The sequence below is a fragment of the Euprymna scolopes genome, chromosome 41 (assembly GCF_053919585.1).
Source record: "Euprymna scolopes isolate OS-2025 chromosome 41, ASM5391958v1, whole genome shotgun sequence".
Lineage (NCBI taxonomy): Eukaryota > Metazoa > Mollusca > Cephalopoda > Sepiida > Sepiolidae > Euprymna > Euprymna scolopes.
This window is the reverse complement of record NC_136522.1, coordinates 4,907,586-4,919,708: the sequence shown is the minus strand read 5'-3', so window position 1 is coordinate 4,919,708 and position 12,123 is coordinate 4,907,586. Positions and strand designations below refer to the sequence as shown.

General features: G+C 24.8%; 1 protein-coding gene across 1 annotated transcript in view; it reads right to left on the bottom strand.

Annotated features, from left to right (window-relative positions):
* The window catches only part of LOC145266315 (sphingosine-1-phosphate lyase 1-like), an 81,250-nt gene that overhangs the window by 28,362 nt on the left and 40,765 nt on the right, over positions 1 to 12,123 (bottom strand). The window contains exons 5-7 of the mRNA XM_080121874.1: positions 11,921 to 12,049; positions 6,895 to 6,983; positions 3,971 to 4,007 (exon numbers count right to left, since the gene is read on the bottom strand). Of these exons, the coding sequence (XP_079978000.1) occupies positions 3,971 to 4,007; positions 6,895 to 6,983; positions 11,921 to 12,049 (255 nt within the window). The remainder of the gene's footprint in view (positions 1 to 3,970; positions 4,008 to 6,894; positions 6,984 to 11,920; positions 12,050 to 12,123) is intronic.

The window sequence follows — 12,123 nt, the reverse complement described above, 5'->3', positions numbered from 1 at the left end:
AAAATTCTAATCAAAGAAATTAAAAATAATAATTACAAAATTCTAATCAAAGAAATTAAAAATAATAATTACAAAATTCTAATCAAAGAAAATAAAAATAATAATTACAAAATTCTAATCAAAGAAAATAAAAATAATAATTACAAAATTCCAATCAAAGAAAATAAAAAAAATAATTACAAAATTCTAATCAAAGAAATTAAAAATAATAATTACAAAATTCTAATCAAAGAAAATAAAAATAATAATTACAAAATTCTAATCAAAGAAAATAAAAATAATAATTATAAAATTCTAATCAAAGAAAATAAAAATAATAATTACAAAATTCTAATCAAAGAAATTAAAAATAATAATTACAAAATTCTAATCAAAGAAAATAAAAATAATAATTATAAAATTCTAATCAAAGAAAATAAAAATAATAATTACAAAATTCTAATCAAAGAAAATAAAAATAATAATTACAAAATTCTAATCTAGGAAATAAAAAATAATAATTACAAAATTCTAATCAAAGAAATTAAAAATAATAATTACAAAATTCTAATCAAAGAAATTAAAAATAATAATTATAAAATTCTAATCAAAGAAATTAAAAATAATAATTACAAAATTCTAATCAAAGAAATTAAAAATAATAATTATAAAATTCTAATCAAAGAAATTAAAAATAATAATTACAAAATTCTAATCAAAGAAAATAAAAATAATAATTACAAAATTCTAATCAAAGAAATTAAAAATAATAATTACAAAATTCTAATCAAAGAAATTAAAAATAATAATTACAAAATTCTAATCAAAGAAATTAAAAATAATAATTACAAAATTCTAATCTAGGAAATTAAAAATAATAATTACAAAATTCTAATCAAAGAAATTAAAAATAATAATTACAAAATTCTAATCAAAGAAATTAAAAATAATAATTACAAAATTCTAATCTAGGAAATTAAAAATAATAATTACAAAATTATAATCAAAGAAATTAAAAATAATAATTACAAAATTCTAATCAAAGAAAATAAAAATAATAATTACAAAATTCTAATCAAAGAAAATAAAAATAATAATTACAAAATTCTAATCAAAGAAAATAAAAATAATAATTACAAAATTCTAATCAAAGAAATTAAAAATAATAATTACAAAATTCTAATCAAAGAAATTAAAAATAATAATTACAAAATTCTAATCAAAGAAATTAAAAATAATAATTACAAAATTCTAATCAAAGAAATTAAAAATAATAATTACAAAATTCTAATCAAAGAAATTAAAAATAATAATTACAAAATTCTAATCTAGGAAATTAAAAATAGTAATTACAAAATTCTAATCAAAGAAATTAAAAATAATAATTACAAAATTCTAATCTAGGAAATTAAAAATGATAATTACAAAATTCTAATCAAAGAAATTAAAAATAATAATTACAAAATTCTAATCAAAGAAATTAAAAATAATAATTACAAAATTCTAATCAAAGAAATTAAAAATAATAATTACAAAATTCTAATCAAAGAAATTAAAAATAATAATTACAAAATTCTAATCAAAGAAATTAAAAATAATAATTACAAAATTCTAATCAAAGAAATTAAAAATAATAATTACAAAATTCTAATCAAAGAAATTAAAAATAATAATTATAAAATTCTAATCAAAGAAATTAAAAATAATAATTACAAAATTCTAATCAAAGAAATTAAAAATAATAATTACAAAATTCTAATCAAAGAAATTAAAAATAATAATTACAAAATTCTAATCAAAGAAAATAAAAATAATAATTATAAAATTCTAATCAAAGAAAATAAAAATAATAATTACAAAATTCTAATCAAAGAAAATAAAAATAATAATTACAAAATTCTAATCTAGGAAATTAAAAATGATAATTACAAAATTCTAATCAAAGAAAATAAAAATAATAATTATAAAATTCTAATCAAAGAAATTAAAAATAATAATTACAAAATTCTAATCAAAGAAAATAAAAATAATAATTATAAAATTCTAATCAAAGAAAATAAAAATAATAATTACAAAATTCTAATCAAAGAAAATAAAAATAATAATTACAAAATTCTAATCAAAGAAATTAAAAATAATAATTACAAAATTCTAATCAAAGAAAATAAAAATAATAATTATAAAATTCTAATCAAAGAAATTAAAAATAATAATTACAAAATTCTAATCAAAGAAATTAAAAATAATAATTATAAAATTCTAATCAAAGAAAATAAAAATAATAATTACAAAATTCTAATCAAAGAAATTAAAAATAATAATTACAAAATTCTAATCAAAGAAATTAAAAATAATAATTACAAAATTCTAATCAAAAAATTAAAAATAATAATTATAAAATTCTAATCAAAGAAAATAAAAATAATAATTACAAAATTCTAATCAAAGAAAATAAAAATAATAATTACAAAATTCTAATCAAAGAAATTAAAAATAATAATTACAAAATTCTAATCAAAGAAATTAAAAATAATAATTATAAAATTCTAATCAAAAAATTAAAAATAATAATTACAAAATTCTAATCAAAGAAATTAAAAATAATAATTAAAAAATTCTAATCAAAGAAATTAAAAATAATAATTACAAAATTCTAATCAAAGAAAATAAAAATAATGATTACAAAATTCTAATCAAAGAAATTAAAAATAATAATTACAAAATTCTAATCAAAGAAAATTAAAAATAATAATAACAAAATTCTAATCAAAGAAATTAAAAATAATGATTAGAAAATTCAAATCAAAGAAAATAAAAATAATAATTACAAAATTCTAATCAAAGAAAATAAAAATAATAATTATAAAATTCTAATCAAAGAAATTAAAAATAATAATAACAAAATTCTAATCAAAGAAAATAAAAATAATAATTACAAAATTCTAATCAAAGAAATTAAAAATAATAATTACAAAATTCTAATCAAAGAAATTAAAAATAATAATTACAAAATTCTAATCAAAGAAAATAAAAATAATAATTAAAAAATTCTAATCAAAGAAAATAAAAAAAAATAATTACAAAATTCTAATCAAAGAAAATAAAAATAATAATTACAAAATTCTAATCAAAGAAATTAAAAATAATAATTACAAAATTCTAATCAAAGAAATTAAAAATAATAATTACAAAATTCTAATCAAAGAAATTAAAAATAATAATTACAAAATTCTAATCAAAGAAATTAAAAATAATAATTACAAAATTCTAATCAAAGAAATTAAAAATAATAATTACAAAATTCTAATCAAAGAAAATAAAAATAATAATTACAAAATTCTAATCAAAGAAAATAAAAATAATAATTACAAAATTCTAATCAAAGAAAATAAAAATAATAATTATAAAATTCTAATCAAAGAAAATAAAAATAATAATTATAAAATTCCAATCAAAGAAATTAAAAATAATAATTACAAAATTCTAATCAAAGAAATTAAAAATAATAATTACAAAATTCTAATCAAAGAAAATAAAAAAAAATAATTACAAAATTCTAATCAAAGAAAATAAAAATAATAATTATAAAATTCTAATCTAGGAAATTAAAAAAATAATTACAAAATTCTAATCAAAGAAAATAAAAATAATAATTACAAAATTCTAATCTAGGAAATTAAAAATAATAATTATAAAATTCTAATCAAAGAAATTAAAAAAAATAATTACAAAATTCTAATCAAAGAAATTAAAAATAATAATTATAAAATTCTAATCAAAGAAAATTAAAAATAATAATTACAAAATTCTAATCAAAGAAATTAAAAATAATAATTACAAAATTCTAATCAAAGAAATTACAAATAATAATTACAAAATTCTAAATGGAATTAATTATTCCTGCTTTAAGAAAAGTAAAAAAACAAAATGGCCGACCACTTAGTCACGAAATAACACTTTTATTGTTTAAAAATTTCAAATCCAATCATACCTTATCGAAAGCAGCATGTGCCGTGATGGGAGCAATTCTGCAATCGAACAAAAATGAATAGCATCATCATCATTGTCATCAACACCATCATCACCAGCATGAATGCGAGTGTTGGTTTATCATAAGTATTCACACTTTATGTTTGTATATTTTTAAGATGAGGATTGATTTTTGGATTTTGCTTTCCCATCTCTAAAATATACAAACATCATAAAAAAAAAAAAAAAAAAAAACAGAATGGATTCGAATTTAAAAAAAAAAAGAAATAGACTTAGCGCTATTTGGATTTTGAATTTCTAACAACTATGTTCGTTGGGAAAGACAAAAATAAGCAATAACATCCAGTATGAATGCGCCTGAAGATGGTCGGAAGTTACATCGGCCGAAACGTTGTGAGAAAAAAAAAAACACCCAGATGAGAATTATAGTCAAAACAATCCAAATAATCCAAACCATATTTGGAGTGTCATAGCTAAGGTTCTTAACTTACAGACTCTAAGACAAGAAAACTAAATTCTCAAGTACCTTATGCCATAAAAACCAAAAGTTAGGTGGGATGGGGGAAAGGGAAAAGAAAAAAGATGTTTATTATCTTCAAAGACCTCACTGATCCTTTTACCGTTTTTTATGACTCCCACCCAGGTTGTATTCTAACTTGATAAACGAAATAGAAAAATGTATTTGGTGGAAATATCACTTTTGACGGTAATTCTTGGCCTGAAGACGTAATCCTCCAACGTGGGTGATTACAGAAACATGTATGCACATATGTAGCCATTAATGTTTGTATAAATAAGAACGCATATATATATATATATATATATATATACGTGGCACAATCGTTTACCCGGGAAGAGTGACTTGGTTGAGAAACATGCTGAGAATGGTAACCAACTCAAATGATAAACACATTGATGATAGAAATATAAACGGGTTAATATGGCATCGGCTATAACCAGCTGGCATGGGTTTCGTCTTGACGTTATTGCGGGCAGGATTTTATCATCATTGTTGCTAACAGGAACTCTTATCAACAATGATAATAATTTTTATATAATGGTTCTAATTAAATGATAATAATTTTTATATAATGGTTTTAATTAAATGATAATAATTTTTATATAATGGTTTTAATTAAATGATAATAATTTTTATATAATGGTTTTAATTAAATGATAATAATTTTTATATAATGGTTTTAATTAAATGATAATAATTTTTATATAATGGTTTTAATTAAATGATAATAATTTTTATATAATGGTTTTAATTAAATGATAATAATTTTTATATAATGGTTTTAATTAAATGATAATAATTTTTATATAATGGTTTTAATTAAATGATAATAATTTTTATATAATGGTTTTAATTAAATGATAATTTTTATATAATGGTTTTAATTAAATGATAATAATTTTTATATAATGGTTTTAATTAAATGATAATAATTTTTATATAATGGTTCTAATTAAATGATAATAATTTTTATATAATGGTTTTAATTAAATGATAATAATTTTTATATAATGGTTCTAATTAAATGATAATAATTTTTATATAATGGTTTTAATTAAATGATAATAATTTTTATATAATGGTTTTAATTAAATGATAATAATTTTTATATAATGGTTTTAATTAAATGATAATTTTTATATAATGGTTTTAATTAAATGATAATAATTTTTATATAATGGTTTTAATTAAATGAAAATAATTTTTATATAATGGTTTTAATTAAATGATAATAATTTTTATATAATGGTTTTAATTAAATGATAATAATTTTTATATAATGGTTCTAATTATGGGATGGAAGAGTGAAAGAGTGAATAAGGTTGGGGGATGGGGGGGCGATAAACGCATATATATATATATATATATATATATATATATATATATAATATGAATAGAAATGTATAAAAAAGAATACGAAAAGTATAAAAGCTTATAACTTTTCTTTATTCGTTTTCAATTGGTGACGTGCAGGAATACAAAATAATATTATGAAAAAAATTAAAAATCTTTTTTTATATGTACATATTTTCAGCCGATCCTTCAGTCTTCGTCGGTGTAGTGAAAGTGATGGGCATACACGGGGAAAAGGGGAAAAGGAAAGATATATATATATATTTCTGTGGAAATATAGTTTCTTTCTTATAATATATACCAATTCTTATCCAAGAAGCTCAATGTAATTACAGAGCAATATAATGAAAGAATGACAAAAGTTTATATTCTAAAGTTCAAGATGTTGACCACCTTACAATTTAAGGGCAAAATAGATTCACTGATTGATAAATAATAATTAAGTGATTGACTTTGTGCTACAAAACAGATACTGTCAAGAATTGTAAATGTCAACTGAATTAAAGGAATAAATTGTAAGATGGTCAACATCATGAACTTTGAAATATAGACTTTTGTTATTCTTTCATTATATATATATATATATATAGTAAGTTATAAATTATATATGGCGATTAAGCTACACTGAATATTCCACGTTTCATCCACTCTAGGACTCTTCAGGCTTATGCACATAAGCCTGAAGAATCCTAGAGTGGATGAAACGCGGAATACTCAGTGTAGCTTAATCGCCATATACATTTTATAACTTACTAACTAGCTCTACCTACATATTGAGCACTTTGAAGTAAATACTTAAAGTTTACGCATAAATCTATACTTTCGTATATTAATTTCATGTGCGTAAATTAAGTAGTTATATATATATATATATATATATATATATATATATATATATATATATATATATATATATATATATCTGTTCCAATGTATTAGCTGTTATCAAGTCATTAACAACCAATACATTGGAACAGATTAATTCAAATGGGAATAACGATGGCAGTCACGGAATAAATTAAATTTGTATCTCAATATATTATTGTACTTACATTTCCGGTATTTTTATTCCTCTTTCCATCGCCTGATTCCTGTACGCTAAACATGCTAGCATGATGCTCTCCGTACCACCTGTAGTCACCTGGACAAAATATAACCTCAAAATAAAATAAATCCATACAAAATAATGATAATAATATACTTTTATCAGAAATTACAGATGACTTTGCCAATAATTTATAACTTAAAATATTGCAGCATTAAAAAGTGATTATATAATGTTATAAATTGCATTAAAGAAAAAAAAAATTCTTAATGGTGCAATATTTTAAGTTATAAATTTATTATATTTTTTACTAGAATATCTTGTCCTTTTCTTTTCCAGTTTCAACACCTAGTCCTTTACTTTTCATTGTTTAAATCTTAACCATATTACTTTTCATGCTCGCATTTTTCTATTGTAATCCATGATTTTTCCAGGCTTTTAATAAATTTGGTTGGTTGGTTGGTTGGTTGGTTGGTTGGTTGTTTTACGGCATATCAACTTTTTTCAGGTTATTTAATGCCGAATCTAGTTATTTTGAGGAACGATTTTTTAATGGAGTATATTTGTTTTTTAAGTCGGATTCTATTTAACCCATAGTTGGGACCCTAACAGGTACTCCCACTCCAGGTCAGAGTGGACCTGGGAGCAATGGCAATTAAAGGCTGGCTCCACACTCCCCAAAGCCCGCAAGCTGGGGCCTCACCATTGGATATAGTTTAAGGTCATATCCAGGATCTTGTTCTTTGTTTAATTTCAGTCTTATTTTTTTGCCCCCATAAACGCATATGTAATAACAATGTACGGCACTCATCTGCTTTCAATAAAATACCCTCATGCTTTCATTCTCTCAGTTTCACTTGCTACTTCTCTTTTAGCGATAGCAGTGAATTAGCAGCAACAGTAGTCACTTCAGCGACGTGGTTGCTATGGAAACCAGTCATAAAAAGTGTCACTCACCTTACATATTTTCACAATTTTGAACACCAGAAAATTCATCATAACTTTTGTTTTACTGAACGAAAATTGAAAATTTTCTTTTCACAATATAGTTGAGAAGGTGATCTATAAACTGTAATAATTGTTTGAAATTTGGTTGAAAAATGAGTGAGCAGTAAAGCTTTAAAGCAGTTCTAAATGACTAAAACTGATGCTTAACTTATATATAAGTTATAAAACCTTGTTACATTAAATAAATAATAATTTAAAAAAGTATTTTTTTTTTTTTACAATTATTCGAATATTTTCTTTGATAAAAATTACAAAATCATCTTTTATAAGGTTAAATTTTTTAGCGTCTTAAATTCTCGCACCAAAAAAAAAAAAAAAATGAACGAATCTCTCAGTTATCTCCCTCTAACCAATGACAACGATTGCAAAAGCATCGATAATCTTGCTTTAATGAGTTTCACCAAGGGCAGATAATCCTCATTCAATATTTCTCATCAAGGGCAGATAACTTCAACGTACACAAAAGAGTTATTTCCCTTCAAACATTGAACCGTTTTTAGAACAACTGATTTCTCAACAATTTATGAATGTCAAATTAAAAATCACAAAGAGGAAGACGTGGACGATAAAAGGAAATAATGGAGTGATATTAGAAAATCAACCGACACAAGGAATCTCTTTTACTTTTTTTGTTTTTTTTTTTACTTTCAGCAGATGTACATCTCTCGTTTCCTTTATTTAATCCTTTAGTCCTCACATTCTAGGAGTGATGTTTCTGACAAATTGCTGTTTTCTGGGTCAGATCTAACATTTATCATTGGCAAGTTTTTGATCTTGAAATTGTATTTTTTTTTTTAGTGTTTGTTAAGATAGAGTCAACAGATCGATTTTTTAAATATATCGATTTATGCAAAAACAACATTACTTACATGTCGAAAACAGTAACATATCCAAAAATTATGAAAATTCATTGAGTAGAACTACTGCTATTGTGTTTTTAGTAAAAAAAAAAAAATTTAAAAAAAAAAATTAAAAAAAAAAAATTTAAAAAAAAAATTTAAAAAAAAAAATTTAAAAAAAAAAATTTTTTAAAAAAAATTTAAAAAAAAAAATTTTTAAAAAAAAATTTAAAAAAAAAAATTTAAAAAAAAAAATTAAAAAAAAAAAATTTAAAACAAAAAAAAAAAAAAAAAAAAAAAAAGTCCATCGCTATGGTCTTTAAAAAAAGCGTTTCTGTGGAACCATGACTGGACAGAGGTTCTAAATAATTTGCAATTATATTTTTCAGTCGTCCACATTGAGAATTGAACCTTCAACCTTCAGGTGGATATCACTTTAACAACTGATTTTCCAAAGTACTCTAAACACTGCACAAATTCTAGTATGAAGTGGCGAAAACGGAGATAAGTATTTCCCCTGTATTCCCAATCTTCAAGGTGTTTACATTTAGGGAAAATGTAATTTTCCACAAAAATTATTTTTAACTATAAATAACTTTCTACTTGATGAATTTTCATAATTTTTGGATATATTATTATTTTCAACATGACAACTAAGTAATATTATTTTTGCTTCAAACGACATATTTAAAAAAAAATTGATCTGTCGACTTAACAAGCACCATTTATTTTTTTTTTTTTTTTTACTTTTCACCCCAAACAAGGTACATTGCCACTTTGGTGTAGGGGGCTACTATCAGGGGCAGCAACTACTGGGGCACTATGTTGGGATTTGGGCAGCAAGATGTCGGTTCACGTTACACTTGAACTTCTGCATGTCAGTACAGTTAGGGAAGCAGGGACCTGGAATGGAATTCCAGAGTCTAGCGGTTCTGGGGAAGAAACTATTAGAGTAGAAAGATCTGTTACATCTAGGGATCTCTACAGTGTGGGGGTGGGATTTAGCTGCCTGTCGGGTTTGTCGAGGGTGTCTACGTCGTGGGGGCACAAGTGTCTGCAGTTCGTCAGAGCATTCACCATTAAAATATTTGTAGAACAGGCAGAGAGATGCAACGTTTCGTTGATGGGACAGAGGCTGAAGCTTAGATGCCAGTTTAGGACCTATCAGATTGGCGACTCTCTTTTGAACCTTGTCTAGGAGCGAGAGACTAGTAGCAGATGTACCAGCCCAAATGTGACAACAATACTCCATACATGGGCGAATGGTGGCCTTATAGAGGTACAGGATACTTTCAGGTGTCAGTAGTTTTCTAGCACGGTAAAGAGAGCCTACCTTTTTTGCAGCGGCCCTGGCAATGTTCTTTTTTTAATTCCTTACATCAAGTAGCTTCCTTCTTTGTCTAGAGCGATTTCCATAAAAAAATACAGATCATTATCATAAATTATTTTATTTACCGCCTATTCAGAAATTTAGACACACAATCAGGTGTGGGTTTGTTTGTTTTTGTTTTGTTTTTTTACATGTGAGTCACCGCTTATCAAGGCCCTGAGGCCCCTCAAGGAAAAGGGTTAATGACTGTACACTATGATAATCGGTAATCATGGAAATTGAGTAGAAATTTATTATTTACAACAAGCACTTGCCTATGTTAGACTTGAAAACGACCATGCTATAGTCAGCTGAGAAGCAGCCCCACAGTATTGTGTTCCAAAGACGGGTACCTCTATGAAAGAATCTTTGCTGATGGAATTTTTGTTTAGTTTTAGGTACAAATTTAGTTTTAGGGAAATTGTTGATAGTGGTTGTAGCTCGACGAGTGTTTTCCATGAATGGTTTATGATGATGATGGGGAGGGGGGGGGCTATAGATTGTTGATGGAAGCATTTCTGTGGAACCATGACTGGACAGAGGTTCTAAATAATTCGCAATTATATTTTTCAGTCGCCCACATTGAGAATTGAACCTTCAACCTTCAGGTGGATATCACTTTAACAACTGATTTTCCAAAGTACTCTAAACACTGTGCCAATTCTAGTATGAATTTTAGGAGCCTTAAACCTATCCAGTCATGGCTGACAGAACAAGAACATGCTACACCCATAAAGTAAATAAAGAGTTCCATTCAAAATTCCGTCCAAATCCCTGAGTACATCAAGTCTGTTGCCAAGGTCGCTGGAAAGATGGTGGGATTCTTCTACCGCTCCAGAAGATATCTCACTACTGATGCAATTCTGTATCTATAAAAACGCCAAGTATGTCCAAGGATGGAATACTGCTGCCATATCTGGGCAGGAGCTGCTAAAAACAGCCTATCCTGCCTTGACAGAGTACAAAATAGACTTCGTGGCTTAGTGGGGGATTGGGGGATGCCCTTTTCTCTACCCTGCAACCTCTCTCCCACAGAAGAGACGTTACGAGCCTATCCTTGTTTTATCGTTATTCCCATGGCAGGTGCTCGTCTGAACTCCAATCTCTGGTCCCCCCTCGCCAATCTTTCACGAAAAACACCCGTCTAGCTGAATCCACTTTGAAAAATTTCCCCTACTCTTTATCTGTGCCTTAATCAAAACGTGGACTCCATGAACAAAGCTTCTTTCTTAGAACTGCACGCCTGTGGAACTCTGTTCCGTCTGCTTGCTTCCCACCTGACTACAACTTGGATGTCTTCAAATCCAACGTTAACAAATTCCTAATTAACTGCCCCCTTAAGTAAACACTTCATCAAATCTCCACACTGACGTACTGTACTTGCAATAACCCTTATCCCTGAGTGGCTTCCGGGCCTTGATAAGTGGTGACCACCGTTTGAAAAAAAAAAAAAAAAAAAGTTTGAAAGAAACATTCCAGAGTTCGAGAAGATACACCTGAAGAAGGTTGGAGGTTATATCGACCGAAACGTTGTGAAAACTCAAGATGAGAACAATAGTCTGAAGAATCCAAATGATATGAATGACCAATTCCGGGAATCTCAAAAATTCAGAAACGTCATAAAAAAAAAAAAATGTATCGAATACACAATTTTGAATAACAAAAAAAGTGAAGGAACTGATTTGCTTTATCTTCGCTTCCGGTAGCGCTTTGCAGAAAATTACGAAAGGTGTTAGCTGACTATAACCGAGAAGGGGGTGTCAAGAATAGCAGATGCATAAGTGTTATAAAAAAAAAAAAAAAAAAAAAAAACTTACGACTCCACAACTTTCCGGTCCGCCATTAAAAAGACTGCAAGTCATTCGTACAACTTCTGCTTCCATTTTACGAATGTCTGGGAAAACTTCTGGATGGAGAGGATTGCTGAAGGCGAAAATTTCATACGACTGGAAAAACGAAAAACATTACAAAAAAAATAAATGATACAATAAACTTTAAAAATTGTTAATTTTAGGTTTGG